This window comes from Herpailurus yagouaroundi, unplaced genomic scaffold (genome assembly GCF_014898765.1).
Source record: "Herpailurus yagouaroundi ecotype Mexico unplaced genomic scaffold, PumYag 246, whole genome shotgun sequence".
NCBI classification, from domain to species: Eukaryota; Metazoa; Chordata; class Mammalia; order Carnivora; family Felidae; genus Herpailurus; species Herpailurus yagouaroundi.
Window position 1 is genome coordinate 8365647 of NW_024412463.1, and position 19466 is coordinate 8385112.

At 47.2% G+C, this 19466-nt stretch overlaps 1 protein-coding gene across 11 annotated transcripts in view; it reads left to right on the top strand.

Moving 5' to 3' along the window:
• Positions 1–1212: 1212 nt before the first annotated feature.
• Positions 1213–19466, top strand: part of STX16 (syntaxin 16) — a 29347-nt gene continuing 11093 nt past the window's right edge. For 2 of the 11 annotated variants that reach the window (XM_040459730.1, XM_040459736.1), the window contains exons 1-6: positions 1214–1706; positions 9373–9408; positions 9560–9571; positions 16883–16990; positions 17401–17541; positions 18723–18888. In XM_040459730.1, the coding sequence (XP_040315664.1) occupies positions 1575–1706; positions 9373–9408; positions 9560–9571; positions 16883–16990; positions 17401–17541; positions 18723–18888 (595 nt within the window). In that variant the 5' untranslated portion in view covers positions 1214–1574. Of the gene's footprint in view, positions 1707–9372; positions 9409–9559; positions 9572–16640; positions 16758–16882; positions 16991–17400; positions 17542–18722; positions 18889–19466 lie in introns of all 11 variants that reach the window. The other 9 variants (XM_040459732.1, XM_040459735.1, XM_040459739.1 and 6 more) reach the window with 9 other exon arrangements.

A 19466-nucleotide genomic window follows, 5' to 3' on the forward strand; every position in this document is an offset into this window, starting at 1 on the left:
GGACAGCGGGGCGCGCGGGGAGACCGTCGGGGCGGCCGTGGGGCGCGGGGCCCGGGCCCCTCCGCGCAAGGAAACGGCGTTCGGGGAAGGAGGGTGGGGGGCCGTCAAAGTTTCGGGGAACTTTCCCACTCGAGATTGCACAACCCTGCAGTGCCCCCTACAGAAAGCGGCGGCCGGGGAGGGAGGGCGGGCGCCCCCCACGACCCCCGACTGCCGGCGGCGGCTCGGCCCCGGGCGGCCTGCAGCTCTGGCTTGGCTTTTTTTTTTTTTTTTTCCTCCTGGTTTTTTTTGGGTTAAATTTTTTTTTTTTTTTTTTCCAAATTAATAAAAAAAAAAAAGGAAAAAAAAAAAAAAAAAAGCGAGCCGGAGCCGCCGCCTGCAGTGGAGCGTGCTCGGCCTCCAGAGGCAGTCGTCTCCAACTTTTGCTCTCCCGCCCCAACTCCGAGCGCGCCTCAAACTTCGCCAGTGTTGGGACCCAAATTTGCCTGCCGCTCAACTCCACTCTAATGCGCGCGCCAAGGCCCCCGGAGGCGCTCTGCAGCCCCGGGGGCCGCGCTCCTGAGGCTCGGGCCCGCCCGCTGGCGCGCTCCCCGAGCCCCGGGCCCGGTGCGGGAAGGGGGAAAGCGGGCGCCCCGGGAGCACCCCGGGAGAGGGCGGAGCGCTCCCGTGCCCCGGGGCAGGGGTGGGGCAGGGAGCTCCCGCGCCCGGAACGTTGCGAGCAAGCCTTGCGAACGTCGCAGGGGGGCACTCGCGAGGGACGGACAGGAAGAGGGCCAGGGGGGACGCCAGAACCCGGGACCACAGCACGGAAACGGCCCGGGGCTGAGCTGCAGTCAGATCCGGGGATGGAGGGAGCCGGAGAAGAGGAGTGAGGAGGCCGGGGAGGCAGGCCCTGCTGCCCTCCTGGAGGCCGGCAGGCCGCTGTGGCAGTGGAGGACCGGGCCGCCCAGAGAGGGACGGGGTCAGGAGGTCGGGCCCGGGCCTCAGCAGGCCCAGAGGAGGCCCAAGAAGGGAGTACCAGGCGCCCTGGAGTTCAGGGCCCAGGCCTTGCCTCGGTTTGTCCAAAGGAGGCCTAGGCCAGGCCTCTGGTGGGGAAACTGAGTCACAGGCAGGCCTCAGGGCACGGCCTGGACGCGTGTGAGCCAAGTGAGGGGTAGGGGGCATAGCCCCTGGGGGGGTCTCCGAGACTAAGCGGGGTAGGGGGCTTCAGGGCCTCCCAGTCCACCGCCGGATTGGCGAGTGAGACGCTTGTAGATCCAGGGTTGGATTGGGGTGGGGTCTCTGGGACGTTGGCTAGCGAGGCGAGGATTGGGGGGATTTAAGTGCTTAGAGATCGAAGGCAGGCCTTGAGTAGGGGGAGTCAGACAATTGGAAAGCCGAGGTGGTTATTTGGGGAGGGGTCTCGGAGCCTGGGCGAAGCGCAAGGCTGCGCCCGCCTGGCTCGAGGCCTTGTCCAGGCAGGTGTCTGTGAAGGGTGGGCCCGACCCGGCCAGGCCAAGAGCAAGAAAAGTGAACAAACCAGGAGTGCTAAGTGGGCGGGGGGCCCCTGAGCGGGGGGTCACAAAGGGTGAGACATGGCCACCAGGCGTTTAACCGACGCTTTCTTGTTGTTGCGGAATAATTCCATCCAAAACCGGCAGCTGTTAGCCGAGCAAGTGAGTAGTTACACCACCTCCAGCCCTCTGCATTCACGTAGCATTGCTGCGGTGAGTCTCCCGGCGGCCTCTCCGACACACGCACCGTGTGCACAGCGGCTCTGCCTGTCTGTCTGTCTCTTGTCTGTCTCTCTGTTTAAAAAAAAAAAAAAAAGAGAAGAAGAATGAGACTAAGAATAATCCGAAGTGGAAGGTCTCTGGGCGAGGGGCCGGGGACGTGTACAACCCTGGATTGGGAAGAAAAAGCAAAAACAGTTTTAGGCCCCTGCTCCACCTCTGCCTTTGCCCTCTCTCTCTCTTCACTTCCGCAACCCTCCTCCCCCGCCTCCCTCCCGCCCCGGGCGTCACTGCCCGACCGGCCGCCTCCGATTTACATGTGTTTTAACACGGAGATTTGGAAAAATTGGGGCCTTCCGGAAGCCTTTTTGTCTCGTTTTGTGTTTAAGCCCCCGCCCTCCCCCTCCCCCCATACGGAGCCTCACTTTGGGTTGCAAGATCGCCGAGCCCGTATCTTTGCAAATGAACGACACCCTCCCCCAAATGAGGAAGCAGTTGGGGTGTGCGTGTGTGTGTGTGTGTGTGTTTGTTTTGTTGTTGTTTCACCCGTTTTCTTTTAATGGCCTCGCGGCCCTGTGTGGGGCCCTGTTCCCTATGAATAATTGCTTCACTGTTTTTCCTGGGGGCTCCTGTTTGGGAGACTAAGGTGCTAGGTTCTTCGTTTTCCATTTCCCAGACAGGAAATTAAGCTTCTCCCTCCGTTCGAACTTAAAAAAAAAAAAAACCCAAACATGTATGTATGTGAAAATTAACCTTCAGAATAGCACATGCTTTTTGATTTAATTAATCTGAACCTTTCTTTAGCGCAGCGGTAGGATCTTTTAGAGGGAGGGCCTGGGAAGATTGCCGAGGGGCCTTTTTTGTTTGTTTTTGACGAGGTCTGCTTACCTTTTCTGAGCTTCAGTTTCTGGCTCTTTCTTGCTCTGGTAAATCAGGGCCGGGGCTGCATGGTCTGTGCAAGACCGTGATTAGCTCTGGAAGATCTTAAATTGAAAAGTGAAGTTAGGAAACTAGTTTGTAGGGGGGGGGGTGCTCCTTGCTATAAACAGGCTAGGTTTGAATAGAAGCAGCCTTGGAGGATGAAGGAAATAAAGTCACCCCCAAACCAGACTCTGAGGGACTATACTTGAAATCTACAGCGCTGGGGACCTCACAGTTATTTCACCTATTAGGGACTGTATTACCTTTTAATTTTTTTCCTTTATGGCCTTACTGAATGCTTCAGAAAAATCATGCCATGTGTCTTGATGAGTGACAAAGACAGTTTTTCCTTTTTGTAACTCACAAGTGGAAAATGTCTTTGGCCATATTGCTTCTATGGAAAAGCTGTTGTAAGCCGCGTGTGCACAGTTTCAGGAATAAAATCGTGCAAATTCAGGTCAAAAGGCATAGAAAACAGGGACGGGGTATGTTTAGATTTGTATTTACTTAAGAATTTGAAGTTGTTTTTTGCATTTATAAACTGAAGAAGAAATGGTATTGTACCGAAAGAGATGTAAATGAAAACGGGCTAATTCCAGTGCTGATTTTTTGAAAAGAATGCTCTGAAATAAGCCAAGAATTAGAGAGTAGAAATAGAATTAATAAAATTCCTCAGTGGAACTTTAGTTTTATCAAACAAGATGTAAAAATTGCATATTCCTCAAACGCTTGGTTTTATGCTACCTGATGGGGGGCGGGGGGGGGGGGTGAACAACAGAACCAAAACTCGGGTTAATGTTTCTAAGGTATCGGTTTTAATTTATTGAAACAACGTTGTTTGCTTTTAAATTTTTCATCGTATAAAGTTCAAAACACCCTGAACTGTTGGGTAACATGAGACTTTTATTATCGTTATTATTAATCATTAAGTCAGACAGTTTAAAAACCTGGTGTCTGAGCCGGGCAGCTTTTTAAAAGTGCATCTCTGAGTCAGACCGATTTTTAAATTGGTTTTCTAAGGTAGGCCGTTAGAAAATATACGTATAAGCTAAGTCAAATAATTAAACATGGATAGCTAAAGTCTATAATTTGGAAAATTAGATATGTCAAAAAAGGTATAGATATATTTAGCTAACTGAGGCAATTTCTAGAAAATAGGTTTCTGAATCAAACTATACATATCTAAGTCAGAACATTAGAACGATATTTTCTGTATGTTTCACCATTTAAAATGTTACATAATGATATTAGTCTCTGAAATTTTTCTCAGCTTATAAGCAATCGGATCATTTAAAATATCCTTGTAGTCAATTCAGACTATCTAAAAAATAGAATTTGCAAGTAAACAAAAATGGTTTGCTTAAGTTAGAGTTAAAAAGCCCCACCTATTAATATTTTTAATTGTGTGCAGTAAGAAAACACATGGCATGTCAAATTTTTCTCAAGTGTTCAGGGGTGAAGTAACACATCTTCAGTCTGCTTCCAATCAATTCACCAGAAACTGTTCTACACACACACACACACACACACACACACACAAAATCAAACATGACAAGATGTTAACATGACTAAGTAGAGGGTATGATTTTTTCAACTTTTCTGGAAGTTGGAAAAGTGCTATAAGCAGTGGGGGGGGGGGGGGAGCCATGTCTAACACAATTTTTTAAAACTTTATCCAGTAACTTCTGCAGCATTTTTCACTGCGTGTCTAGCTCATAGAAAATTTAACACCTCATTTCTGAATTGCAAATTTCAAAACCATGTAGCAAATCAAACAAAATCAAAGTTATTAAATTTGAATATGGCCTGGGTCTTAGGTGACATTAAGAAATAATTAGTTAATTAAGCTAATTATAATTAATCAAATTTGTTAATTTTATTAGAGAATACCTAACTGCAATGTTGAGTAGTGAAATGAGTAAAATGCAACTTACTTTGTATATTTAACCCCCCACAAATGAAACAAATAAGGCAAAATGTTACTGGTTGTTAAGTCTACTGATGAATATGTGGGGTGACATTATACATACATTTTACATATTTTTCAGTATGTTTGAAAAATTAGAAATAAAAACTTAAAAGATATATACAGGGCATATTAAAAACGTGAGCAAAATAATTAAAAGGAGGCAGTTTGTAAATATCTGATAAAACTCAGATTCATGAAAAAGGAAGCAGCTAAATTCTAGAGTTTAATTTAAAAAAATCATAACCTGAAATTTCTAGTTCCTAGCTAGAAGAAAAAGCTGCAGAAGTTGATTTCCATGTGTGTTTGTTACCTCACACACAACCCAAAATAAATCAAAAAATCACATCGAACTGCTAGTTTGGTTAGGGGGCTTTTGTTTTCAAGTTTTAAAGCTGAATTTTCACATCCTTATTTAAGGAAAAGGCTGTGATTTTTTGATTTGATTAGAAGGTTGTGTGCACGTGTGTGCCTCACACGCCTCAAAACACAGGACACCCGAAGCCATATCGTTCAAGAAACTTAAACATGCATTTCACTGCATCCTAGTTTAAGGGGAAGAAACCCAGAAGTTCTATGGTGGCGACGGTGGGCTTGCTCTGTGCGTCCTTAGACGTGCATGCTGAAACAGGTTGATGCAGCATTCAGGCAGATATGTCACAGCTAAGCAGGAATTTAAGGAGGATGTGCAGCGACAAAGCAAGCCGAGTCCCCAGGGCCAGCAGAGACCTAAAGATCCTTGAGCCGACATCCCAGCTGTGATAACCCTTATGCCTCCCTTCCTCGACCACATTCTGCGATGGCTCCGGGGGCATCCAGCAGCCAGCCAGTCCCAAACAGCCTTTGCCTATACCCCAAGTACAGAACCCCAAGTCTGTACCTTGTATCCTGTGGTCCTGGCCCTCTGGGTCTCTGACACGGGAAGCCTCTTCCTTCTTCTGCCTGATAACCCTGCAGCCTTCTCCTTGCCGAGAGCTTTCTCTGTCTAGCTCAGCAGCCCCGGCTCACACAGCCTGGTTAAGTTTCTTGCCTGTGAATGAAACCTAGTTTTCCTCTCTGCCTTTTAAAGTTTAGCAGCCAGAGCTGAACAAAATTCTCCTTGATTGTGGTTTTGCTTGTACTGACATTGGTAAACCTCATTGTTAGAAACAGACAGGGGCTGATTTTGTTTTGTTTTGTTTTGTTTTTTAGACTTGCAGCAAAATGCAATTGTTGGCGTTTCTCGTTCTTTGTGTTTGGGCCTCAGTCCTAGATCCCCCATCATTGTTGTGCCTCACGGCAGTGTGAACTAAAGGAAAAGAGCACTGGACTCTGAGTCTGGAGATTTAGGGTTAAGTCTCATCTGCGGCTGACTCTCACTCAGAATGTCTTTAGGCTCCTTGGTCTCTTCTGACATCTTTTGCCTTGTTTATAAGTTGAGGGGTTTGAGTCAGGTGGTTTCTGAGGGCCGTGTGGATTCAACAATGCCTTCTTGAGTTCTGGTCCAGTACAAGGTTTCCCCTGACCAAGGCACACAGCCCTAGGAGCCCTAGCTTCAATTTGAAAAGGAGAAATAGTCAACAACGTCGCTGTGCCCGCTGGGCCAGCGTCGTGCAAAAATCCTTGGAAGTGGCTCCAGGACCTCGCTGACCTAACTTTGACGTCGTATCAGCCAAGTGCAGGGTTGAAGGCACCGCCTCATTCGAGCAGTTACAGGCAGCTTGGCTTTAAGGAGCTCAAGTGAATTTACAAAGTAAAATAATCATTCAGGAAAATGTGTGAAGTCTCAAACGAATGAATGAAAAGTAGTTGTTGAGTTGCTGTTCTGATCTTGATGAGGTGCCATATGACGCCTTTGGTCTGGAATGGGTCTAAGGGTTTGGAGCCACTCGGTTAGTGTTGACTTGCCTGATCTATCCTGTGCTTTAAAATAACGCGTAATCTATCAATGGAAGCTGGAGTTAATTGGTCTTAGATTAGTTTGAAACCACATTATTTTTAATAAAACATGGTGTGCTTTAGGATTAACTAAGGTTATAAGAAACCTGAAGTCCTTCAGTCTTGACTGTAACGTAAGCCGAGATTTATTGAGAGCTTACTATGTGCCTGGCTCTGGGCTCCGGGCATGTGGGCACCTTCTGTATGCAGCCTCACAGAGCTCTTGTCACTCGGGTGTTGTTGTTTTTCTCACGATACAGATAAGGGAACTAAGGTTTGGAGGGCGTTAGGGAGCTTGTCCAGTGCCCCCCACCTAGAGAGTCTCGGGCCAACCTGGCCCCAGAGCCCTGTGCTAACCCACTGGGCTGCAGTACTGTTTGTCGCTGCACATCCCAGAATGTGGAAGGACCCATTGTTTAAGTCTTGGGGGTGTTTTTTCCTTACAGTAGGATAGCATCTTTCTGTGTCTTGCTCTCCAGCCGTGCATAACTGCGTTTTTACTAGCATATTGAAGGTTCTAGTCCACACTGAGTCTGTTGGAAAATTAGTCCTCTGTCTTTAGAATCCAAGTATGAAATCATTGTATATTTCTCTTTAGAGCTGTTTGCTTTCCTGCCTCTAAAGATTCCCTTTGAGCAGTGAGGCTTACTTGAGAATAAGGGTACTTTGTTGGATAAAAGAGAAGCAAACTTTCATTTTGGCAGTAACGGAAATAAAGTAAATATCACGATAGCATAGACCTGTGCTTCCAAGTCATTTTGCTCAACTTTTCCAGACGTCCTGAGTAAACACAGATGGGTTTCCACTTATTTTTCAGTTTTATGTAGAAAGTTCATTAGACTATAAATTCCACATGCTACTTGGAGTTTTCAATATTTGCTTGGTTATATGCCATTGGCAGGTCAAAAACCTAGATTTAGACATTGTAAAGATTTAGAAGGTGGTGATGTGTAGTAACGTGTTTTCATTTGGCTGTATTTTGGTTTTTCCTCATGGTAATTCTAAATGTTTTAATTTGTTTCTTGACCAGATTTTCTGGTAATTTGATGGCGGGGGGGGGGTTTTAACCCCCCCCTTTTTTTAACCCCCCACCGGGGGGGCGGTAGGTGGGGACTCTTTGGGAAGCTGACCTCTGAATTTAATTCCCGATGTGTTACAGTAGTAGCTGACTATCACTAATAATTTCTTGAATTGTTAATAAAATTAGAGATGCTGGGGGGTGGGGGGCGGGGAAGAGGCCTGAACACCTGGGTCTGTCGTCCTCTTCTGAGCCATAAAGCTCTGTGACGCTGGGAAAATGGATTTATACATTCTGCAGCGTAGTTTTCTTACTTACAACAAAAAGAGGCTTTATCTAGTCCGTGATTCTGATTTCACCTCTTATCAGCCAGTAATTGTAAAAACTGAAAGATCAGGGTGTGTGCTGGGTTAATAATCCAAGAGGACAGGCTCACGTGTAGCAGAGACCTTACCCGAGGCTCGCAGTGGTACTTTGTTCGAAGATTCGATGCCAGGTAGCCACTGCAGAAGGGACAGAGGTACAGGCTGAGATAACCGAAGTTAGGGGTTCTGCCCTCTGTCCTGTTCTATTAATAAAAACAATGCAGTGCTTTCTGCATGAAAATGTTAAGCTCTTAAAAAATAAGAACATTGTCTTTTTTTCTTCTTAAAGCAAAAGGTAATTAAATCAGATTTCCATCTGACACTGTCTTCTCTATTAAAATTTTCTAGTACTCCTGTTACGGCAGGGTGTGTATATAAATATCATTCTCTTTGTTCTCGTGGCAAGTTGTAGAAGGAATGAAGACGACTTTCAGCTTTGTAATGTCAGCTAATTGAATTTTTACATGGAGGAATACTGCTGGATTACACTTTTTATTACTGTCATTGTTTAATAATATTTTGGTCCTGACAGACCAGTTTCATTTGCACTATTAATTTTTAAATAAGGAACTTATGTTTTTTAATTTTCTAAATTTACTGCTGAACATAAAAAAAAAAAACACAGTTGGTGATTGAAATTTACCACAAATTATTTCAGTGATCAATAACACAAAAAAGTAAAAAAAAAACAAAAACAAAACAAAAACAAAAAAACCTAGTTCTTTAGATTATCTATCATCGGTAAATATCTGTTCAGAAGCTAGAGTTCCATGTCGATCTAAAAAAGAACCTTTAGTTTTGAATTGAAACTTAATCCTCTGGCTGCCGGTGCTTCTTCCTCCCTGTTCCCCCCTTAGGAAAATCTCTCGTTCTCGTTTCGTTTCGTTTTGTTTACTTGCTTTGATAATGGCTTTACCAAAAACTGTGTGCTTTCTAGACTAATAATAATAAATGGCAAGCAAATGGGGGAGAGTTTTTCTTTTCTCTTACCACCTGTGTCTCTCTCCGGGGAAGAAGGGTTTCTCGGCTGGCTTATTACCGCGGATAAAGCCGTGTCTGCGGGATTGAATTTGTAGAGACCTTACACGTGTGGTCACTCAAATATGATCTGAACGCAGCCATAGACCATTTCTGTGGGTTGTCCATTTGCTAATTCTGCTGCATTTGCAGGGCTCATTTACATGCTAAAATATACACTTCTTGGACCCGGTAAAACTGCATTTTAGCTTTGCTCTCAAATTATTGTATCTTCCTAAGGGAAATTTAGAATATTGTATGTGGTATTTGATACTGATCGAACAGATTAGCATTATATTGTTGCGAGACTAAAGCAAGTGTGTTTTATTTGCTTTATGGTATTTTAATTTTTACAACTGCTTATTGTTTCCTATCTCATTCACCGAAACAACAATCACGGTAAATAAAAAAAAATACATGTGTATTGATGTAGCTTTTTTTCTTTTTTTTTTAAAGGAGCAATCAAAAGGGGGAGATTTTTTAAATGCCTTGGTTAGTGGATCTTTATTTTTAGTCAACTTTAGAGCTGTTTAAAATCAAAGTGTTTCCCAACTGACCATGCCTTATCTGTCTGTCCCCATCCTTCTTCCTTTTCTGCTATCCCTGACTGGATGGGACTGATGGGAACAACATGTCTCTTCAGGAGCTGGACGAGGTATTGTGTTTTGAATATTTCTGTATGTTAGTTAATAAAATTATGTCTTTTTTTTTTTTTTTTGAAGTCTTTGGTCATATACAGAATACTAACAGAGCTGATACACGTTCTAGCGTTTCTTTTGACTACTCATAATTGCTGTGTTTATCAGTTTGATCTTCAGGATGTCTTAATATGTTTTCACCCCAGGTAAATTGGTGGCTTAGAGAAGAGTTTAAGGAACAATTATTTGCTGCGCTTGGGAAAGTGTCTCAACTTGAGAAATAAATAGTAAAGGTTGAGTGAGCCTTTTCTTGAACTTATAAAAAGCCAGATCGTTTTTAGGATTGTATGTATAACCCCCTGCTTTCTGCGAAGCGTGCTGCTTGCTTTCTGCGAAGCAAGGCTGCTCAGGTAGAGTGTGGAGGACATGGTGTCTGTCTGGCGAGAGCCCCAAGGAAGCGGGCTCACAACCTGGGGGCCTGCCGGGGAGGCTTCGCAGTCACGGTCACGTGCCGGGGTGAGGCCGGCGACCCTCTGTGTGTGCTCGTCACTGCAGGGTCCCCTCTTTGCCCCCTTCCCTTCCCAGCAGCGCACGTTCGGCCTTTTCAAGACCTAACTAGCAACTCACCGAGAAGACGGACAGGGTGCATGTTCCTAGCACTGTAGTCTAGAAGCGCTAATGAAAGGGTTGAGGCAAAAGGGGATTGAACTGTGGCTGTCAGTCTTGTGTCTCTCTGACCCATTTCCGCTGTGGAAGGATAAAAATATTTTTTCCTGAGGGTAGACCTTTTTAAAAGTAACAGAGAGGAGGTATTTTGGGGTTTTGTTTATTGCAATTCAGATAGGACCACCGAGGTGGGATTCGGGTGACTGTCTTCAGAACCAGTGGAGCTCCTAACTAGTAGATGAAGATCTACCTGTACGTTCTACAAGCTGTTTTAACTAGTCAGTGGTAGGAACAGATGGGGAACAACCTGCTGCATAGCCTTCGTCGAGAGCTGGTTAAAGAAACCGGATAGCATCTTGATTCCCTGTACCTCGAAGGGTGCGGTCCCTCCGTGGGGCCGCAGCCGACTGAGCCCCGGGACGCATCACCGAGTGGGAAGGAGCCTGATGCGAACTAGTGTGGAAGCTGTGGTTCCTGCTCTTCTGGGTTTTGTTTTCGGGAAGAGCAACTCCCATTTACGCTTGGGTGTGCTTAGAAATTTCTGAAGAGACAAAGTAGACAGTTAACAGTGGATCCCTTCCAGGAAAAGTCTGGGATGGAAGAGAAACTTGCTCTCTATCGCATACCCTTTTCTTAGGTTGGATATCTGGTTTTAAAACCTGTGCATGCACTACTTCTGTCATTAAAAAACAACTAGTATTTGGGGTGCCCGGGTGGCTCAGTCGGTTGAGCGTCCGACTTCAGCTCAGGTCATGATCTCACGGTCCATGGGTTCGAGCCCCGCGTCAGACTCTGTGCTGACAGCTCAGAGCCCGGAGCCTGCTTCGGGTTCTGTGTCCCCTCCACCCCCCACCCCCACCCCGCTCTCTGCCCCTCCCCGTCTCACACTCTGTCTCTAAAAAATGAATAAATGTTTAAAAAAATATATTAAAACAAAACAGAAAAAACCTAGTATTTAAAAACAGCTACCCTTAAGCGAGTAGCTCATTGATCCCGGTGTCTTGGCCTCCCTGCCAGCACTGGGCCCGGGCCGGGGCCCCAGCCCTGGAGAGCTAGGAAGTGACTGCAGCTCCCCGACAGTGGAGTTAAGCGTCTCTGGGGCACAGTGGACAGGATGTGCCTGGGTTTGCCGACCAGACTCGAAAGGCATGAAGGCCTGGGGGCTGGGAGCGGAGGCCTTTCAGATTAGATGCGGCCCCTTCTTGAACAGTTGGGGGCTACGGCTCCCAGAAGGAAGTGTGAGATGGGGGATAGATAACAAACCACAGAAGAACAGAAGTCAAAGAAACACTGGCCACTTTCCATGTGAGGAGCACATCTACAGTCATGTTACTTAGGGGTCTGCCCCGGGAGCCGAGTTCCAGTCTTGCCTCCCTCTTCAGAAACTGGCTACTACCCACAGTGAGAACCAGCAGCCCCTCTGCTTTTCTTCTTAGCTTCTGGGTGTTTAAAGGGGGGTCTCCACATCCTGTCACCAGAGACGCTGCCCGGAGGGCCACTTGGCCCCATGATGCGACTCCCGTGCCTCTGGGATTCTCTAGACTTAGTCAGCCTTCATTCTGGGTCCACATGGCCACCTCGTCCTCGTGAGCACTTCACTTGGCCCTTCTTGTCCTCTGTCTAGGACCATTGTATCTTTTATGAAGTTAGCTTCCAGAATTGTACGTGACCTGGGTTTTGTCTGCTTCGTCCATTGCTTGTGTTTATTGTTGACCCAGCTAATTACAATGGCACATTTCTTACCATTCAGCTCCAGGTGCTGGGTTAGGAGCTGGGGGTGTTGGGGCTTGGTGTCTAGAGCCCTGCTTCACCACAACTGCCGCAGGGCTTGGGGTCGGTGTCTTCTGGGGATAGTGAGAGTGACACACGGGTTCTAGGCATGAGTTAGAAGCCCACCCCTCTGGAGTTGAGGCCTGAGCAGAATTTCCTGACCGCATCCCTCGGGTCTCCCAGAGTGAAGCCATCTGGTGGCACCTTACAGGGTGCCCCCGGTAGACTGTCATTCTGCCCGGATCAACTTGAAAATCTGCGCCCTGGGGATCCCGCTCTGCGTCTTTCTCCACAAGTAGCAATGGGGTGTCCCTAAGGAGGAAGCACACCCGCCGTTTACTTTCTTACCCAGAGAAGTGTCTGGCCCTCTGCTTTGTTCCCTGCTCTCATCTACTTCTCTTCCGGTAACAAAGTCGTCTCCCAAGCTGTTGGGTCTTTAAAAGTCATAACTGGACATAATAAAAAATTACAAGACGTAAGTGCCAAGCTCTCCAAGCACATAGCCTGGGCAGGGCACTACGGTGACATAGTAGGGACATGGGGGCCGCAGGCTGGGCCCGCTGGTCACCTGCTTGGAAAGTCTCTATCCAGGGGGGCGGGCTTAGTGTCCATGTTTGTACAACAGGGGGCGGTCCTCTCCGAGGGCTTGTTGTTGGGGTACAGGGCTCCAATCAGTGGAAGGACGGCAGCGACAGCACAGGCCATTGTTGCTGCCCGAGTTTTTAAGGGTGTGAACAATAGTTGAGAGAAAAGGAAAATCCGTGAAACCGGCAGCATTTATATATCTGGGTGGTAGGATTCTCTGATTTTTGTTTTTGTTCTCTTTTCTTTTTGTATCTTTCTGTTATTTATTTTTCACACACTTAAAAAAAAGTGTCTCTCTTGGACATTTAGTGTCTCACAACCAGAAAAATTAGTCACTATTTAAATGATCACAGATGTAAAAATCAAACACACTGCAGTGCTGACACCCCCTGATTCTTTTTTATCCACGTGCTTTTTTACTCCCTCAAAAACCTGAGATTTCTGAAGCCTAACCATCTGTGAGCAAAGTCCCCCAGCCATCTCGAGCCCAGCGAGTCGCGCTTGTGGTCTGACTTCATCATACACACCCCTGGGTTGTCTCACGTGGAGGCGAGAGCGGCCAGGCTGTGAGTTTCAGCGTCCCTTCAGGACTTGCTAAGTGCCCGCCGCCACAAACCATCCAGAATTGTCAGTATTGTTTCTCGTTACCAATCCATTATGACGGGACTTAGTTTATTTTATTTCTGTTCAGATATGGGGTGGGGGGAGCATATGTCAGACTTTGCTAATCTCTGCGGAGGCTTTGCTGTGTCCTTAATCTTACAGGACACCAAATCAGCCTTCTTGTAAAGGCAGGGTTTCCAAAGAGTAGAAAGATTTGCGGCAGCCGGATTTATAAGAAGAGGATGCGTGTGCGCGCGTTCCTTCCGTAGATCAGGAACTTGCCCGTGCTGTCTGGTGCTCTTTAAGGGACAAGTGTCGGCATCTACAGTGGACCAAGGGCAAAGGTAACTGTAGGGAGGCCAGCAAGGAGCCCTGTGGGCGTGCGGTTCTGAACATCTGTTGCAATTTTCCTGCATCGATGACCCCGGGTCCAGCGCACCCCCAAATCGGAGCCCCAAATCAAAGACAAGAATTCTGAAATTCTCCTCAGAATTTTTACTGATTTTTTTTTTTTAATTTAAAAAGTACAGAAAAGTTTTTGTTTTTATTTCGGAAGCACAAGTTCATTTTAGAAAAGCTTTATAGACCAGGATCATCATATATTCAGAGAGGGGACTAAGTTGAAATTCAGCAAGGATAAGCAGGGAGAATAAAAAATCTGGCAAGTTTTTTAAAAAGCCTGTCTTGACTGAAAGGGCAACTTGAAAACTGACAGGATCATCCTGGATCTTAAGAAAATAAGAAAACATGTTTTCAAATGTGAAGTGAGGTTGAAAGGGGGTGATTGTTTTGCATGTAACATAGATTTTGTTACTGTTCATATTTGTTTCTGTTTCAAGTAGTTGACATTTCTCTTCAATTATGTTTTTCCCTTCTCAAAACGATGTGGGTTTTTTTTTTTTTTCATTTTGAATTCATACTGGTAAAATAAAGGACACATTTCATCTGAGTACTGCTGAATTTCTTTATCAGGATGAGCTATGGCTATAGACTATATGAGGAAAGGGACAATTTTTCCAATATTTAAAGTTTGCAGCCCCAAAGACTGCATAGACTATCTTACTGGCAAAATCCTGATCCAATGTGGGGAAGCCAGGGCCAGCTTTTTGAGCTGGGATCTGTCACTTTCGGGTAGGGATCTCTTAATTAGCAAGCTTCCTCAGAGAAGCTTGAAAGAGAACGTGTTGGCCCCAGTTTTAACTTATACGCATTGGGGGGGGGAGAGGGGGGGTGGACACAACTCTTGGGTAAAACCAGGTACCGCTTAAAAAAGGTGGGTCCACTTCAGCTGACTTCACTTGTGATTGAAGTTTCAGGAAAGTCGATTTGTTTCAGAAAAGTCGATACTGATTACTACGCAGGTAAATTTAGATGAATACCACCTCTGTATCTTTTTTAGTTTAATGTATTTTTATAAACAGTCAAAACAGTACAAAAAAGGTCATGAGCTTAAAAGGTCATGAGCCTACATAAAGTATTACTCTATTGAAAATGATATGCTAATGAAATTAGTATATAGATTATATAATAATAATCTAGATTAGATAATAAGCTGGCATCAAGGAAATTCTGTGACCCATGAAGAGGTACCTTAGCAGTTTTGGGGTTTGCTTTGTATAAACAGCTGGAGGTTTGAGTTCAGGTTCTGCTCCAGGAGACCCACAGCTCTGTGTCCCGCACGAGTTGGCTGTGTGGTCTGCCCCTCCTGCCTTGGTCAGTATGTCCTGTGCAGAGTTGCATACCTTTCCGTGACTTCAGAGCAGGAGTTTGAGGAATAAGCAGGTCTGTTCCTGCTCTGTGTACGATGAGGTCTGAGCCCCGTTGCTGTACCCGCAGGTGGTCAGTGAGAGAGGCCGCTTTATGTTGAGACTCTTGTGCTCACTGGGAGCTGGTCCTCTCTCCCTGGTACGGTTTGGTGGGGGGTGGATCCAGGACTGTGTTTCGTGGTGGTGGTTCAGTCTGAGGGCTTGCTGTCCTGATTTGTTTTCTTAGCAAATTGCAATTCTATTTCACGGGCCTGCCAAAATGATGGGGGAGATGGGGCCTCTGGAGTCATTGGACCCAGTTTTAATCTGTCACATAATAGCTCTGTGACCTTGGGCAAGCTACTTAACTTTTCTGAGTTTCAATTTCCTCATTTATAGATTGGAATAACAGTTCCTAGCTCACCTAGTTTCCGTGAGGATTAAAACAATAAAAAGAATATAAGATTCCTATTGGTGAACTCTTGAAAACAAACAGGGTGGCTGTGGTTGAGAATTGCCACTTTATGGACCCAGCGCCCCAGATTGTGCAGGTCGGATGACACACAGTTTGTCTGTGACCCGAGGTGACTCTGTGGTCCCGTAGGGTCCACGCGGTGGCGGAATGCTGGTGACTTAATCACGACTCAGAGACGCTCAGGGAGCAGTTACGAGGGTTCTGGTGTCTTCGGTGTGGTCATTGCACGCGGTGTGATCCCGGAACACACAGAATGTCCTAAGCCCGTGGGGGCAGGGCCTGGCAGGGGCGGGGGGGCCCGGGGCAGCTGCAAGACGCCAATTTGCTTGTAGGAATTTTTCTGTAAACTGTTTAGCATAGAAGAATTAGGATAGAAGAATTCTTTGAATGTAGGTTTTTGCTTATGTCACATTTTTTCCCTTTATCTGTTGATTTTTAAATTTTGTCTTGTTTCTTTATTAGAAAAGCAAACAAGTATTTGCTGAATGAATGAAAACATAACTTTAGGTACATGCAAGGAAGCGGGGGAGAGAAAAGCAACATAAATTCTTCACCCAATTCCACAGTATGGTTTAGGGCATTTACAAAGTATTACCTGTAAAAGACTTTTATATTACTGTTTTCCATTATTTTTCAATCATCATTTGGATCTTTGGAAACTGGCATTTATAAATTCTGAACTCCGGAGGGCACCTCCAGATGGCTCTCAACCCGTTCACTGCCTCAAGGCAAGCCAGCAGCTTAACTCAGCCAGGCCCGGCCTTCCCTCCCCGGGTCTTCAAGGTTTTCGAAGCCAGTGTCTGAGACCCGGGAAAAGAACCAGAGCTCTGGGTATCATTTCAAAATAAGTGAAAACACCGCGTGTGGACACTGAACTGAAGAAAGGAAGCGACAGGCAGACTTGCGTTGAGATTTTTGAGGATTGCTTTTGCATGGTGGGTGATTTGCTGATCATTTCAGGCAGTTCTTTGAGACATTTTAACACATGGTTAATGACCTTGTGACCAAGATGACTGGCTCAGTCCCATTTCCAAAATAAGCGAAACGTGTGTAAGTAAACCTTGCTCCTACTGAACATTTTGTGTGAGTTCCGTTTGTAGCCTCGTTTTGTTTTTTTTTTTAACTTGTATCTGCTCGCATTAATTGTTGAGGTTCATGCCATCCTGTCCGTACGTAGTGCTAGTGATAAGAGGTCTTTCTGTTAAGGCTCTTCTGTTGATTTTTTTTATTACATTTCTATAGCCAGATCAAGTCCAATTCATGTTCACAAGTATGTCCAAGAAAATTAAGAACTGGTGCATGAAAAGATAGGAACACAATCCCAAATGCTAGCAGTACCAAACCAAGCTTATGATACAGGCAAGTGCACTTACTCCTACATTTCTTGGTCTTCTCAGGGAGTGACATTTAAAAGGGTATGAGAGTGTGCTTGTCAAAATGGAACCTGAGTAACTTTTTTCCCATGTCCCTTTATTTCCCTGTAGCTTGCCGACGACCGTATGGCTCTGGTGTCGGGCATTAGCTTAGATCCAGAAGCAGCAATCGGCGTGACAAAGCGGTCGCCCCCTAAGTGGGTGGACGGAGTGGACGAAGTAAGTGGAATGTTAGTTTCACGCGATCTTGTTGTTTTAAGTAATTGTATGACGCCGACACGTGTAAAGGTGCTTTTGCCGTAAGAAGCGTGACGACACGGTGAACGCAGGCACCTGGAAGTAATCCCGCCTTAGGGTCGCTCGCCTTACACCCCACCGGAAAAGGGGGTGTGAGCCGGTGGTTCGGGCTTCAGTGGGAGTGGCCTGGATTAGAGAGAGAGACTCAAGCACCATGTCATGAGCAGTGGGATTTGAACTTCGATAAGCTGAATGCAAAGTCGCTCACGCGCCGGTGAGGCTACAAGTTGGCTGAAGCCCGGACCCTGTGCTCTAGAGTGTAGCTGATCGTCTCAGAGGCAGACAGATGCCTGGCAGGCGGCACTGCAGCTTTGGTGGTTTCATTTGCGTAGATACAGTACGACGTTGGCCGGATCAAACAGAAAATGAAGGAATTAGCCAGCCTTCACGACCAGCATTTAAACAGGCCCACCCTGGACGACAGCAGTGAGCAGGAACACGCCATTGAAATCACCGCCCAAGAGATCACTCAGGTGAGGGTGGGACTGGGTCCCCAGGCCGGAGTGGGCAGTTCCCGGCCCCCTCAGAGGCCGGAGCGTGGCACAGCTCTCAGATCGCACCTCCCTCCCCCAGAGTTACGCTTCCCAGCCCGCAGCCCACCAAGAGACTTGAGACCCCGGGCTCCCCCAGGTTATCAGCCTGTGTCTTGGACGAGTGGGGACTGTTTCCCCAGTTGTTGGTACCTGCCACCGTGAGCTGATTTAAAAATAAACTCAGAGCATTGCTGAGTTCAGTCACTTGATCTAGAGATGTATAACTTCTTATATTAGTGCTTACAAATTGTTCATGTTACAAAACGGTCCTCGTAATTGGAAAAGATTGGGAACTTGCGCTGCCCGAGGCTGGAGTGTATTAGCATCTTCGAGAAACTGAGCACCCTAGAAACATTCCTGGTAAAATGTTAAATTTGAGCAATCAAAAAAAAGTGTGTATTTGAGAGAGAGAGAAAGAGAGAGAGACACTGACTGAGCAGGAGAAGGACAGGGAGAGAGAGAGAGAGGGAGACACAGAATCCGCAGCAGGCTCCAGGCTCCGAGCTGTCAGCACAGAGCCCGAGATGGGGCTCAAACTCATGAAATCATGAGATCATGACCTGAGCCAAAAGCCAGACGCCCAACAGACTGAGACACCCGGGTGCCCCAAATTTGAGTACTTTTTAAATAATCTGACCAGTGGGGAAGCCTTAGTGTTTACGTCGTGTACTTGTTTAAATCTCCTGGCGCTCAGAGGTTCTGGGTGCTGGGATGTGTGGGTCCTGGCTCTTCGCAGGGGTTCCGCGCCACGGCTCCCCTTTGCTCCCTTTGCTCCCTCTGCCTCCCGGTGTTCTCGTCGGCAAAGCCGGAACAGTAACAGTAACTGCAGTAACTTCCGCCTCGGGGTGGTGGCGGGGGCTTGGGGAGAGGACCGTAGTCCCAGAGCGGTGCGTGGCCAGGCGACGGGCCGGAGGGGGTGTGCGCCCCGCCCCGCCCCGCCCACAGCGTTTGGCCACGCCTGGGAGCCTCGGAGCCTCAGGTTGCTTTGGCCTGTGCGCCTTGGGTGACGCCGGCCTGTGCCAACAGAGCCTCTCCCGGCTCTCAGACCCTCGAGCGCAGCGGCAGTGGCACTCAGGCCCCTCCTCCACGGCTCGCTGGGAGCCGTGGCCTCCCTCTCCCAGCTCTTCCACAGGTGCCAGCGGGCCGTGCAGGCTCTGCCCGGCCGGGCCCGCAGGGCCCGTTCCGACCAGGAGGAGCGGCTCCTTCGCAACGTCGTGGCCTCCCTGGCCCAGGCCCTGCAGGAGCTGTCGGCCAGCTTCCGGCGCGCGCAGTCGGGCTACCTCAGACGTGAGTGTCCCCGGGAGTGATGGACGGGATTTCGAGGCATGAAAGTTCCAGCACTAGGACCGCTTTTTGTCTCCATCCTTCCTTTTGGCCGCTAGTTCTCCATTTCGTCCCGAGCCCCCCATCGCCACCCCTTGAGCACGTTTCACAGCTTATGCAACGAAAGGGACCCCCCCCCCCCCCCCCACACACACCCCGTGTGAAATGATGCCCGGACCGAGGCCGAGGACGGGGTGTCAGAACAGTTCACATGCAGCAAAAACAAAACTTACTCTTTGCCAAGCTCGAACAATGTGAAAAGCATTCTAGCACGTTGGCGAGGCCCGTAGCTTCCCAGATGTGGGGTTGGAGGACAGTGCGAACGCAGAGGTAAAAAGTTGCAATCACGCGGAAACTTTATATTTGCAAAACAACTAAAGTATTCGAGTGCCTGAAAATCTTTTCTGGGAGCGGGTGAAATGCTGGCTGCTGGCTGTCCTGGCCAGTGATCCTCTCAGCCTGCCCTGCCCTTTCTTCCTGAACAGTGGGAAGTCTGCTGTCAGCCACGTCCGCGTTCGAATTACCTCATAAACTAGGTTTTT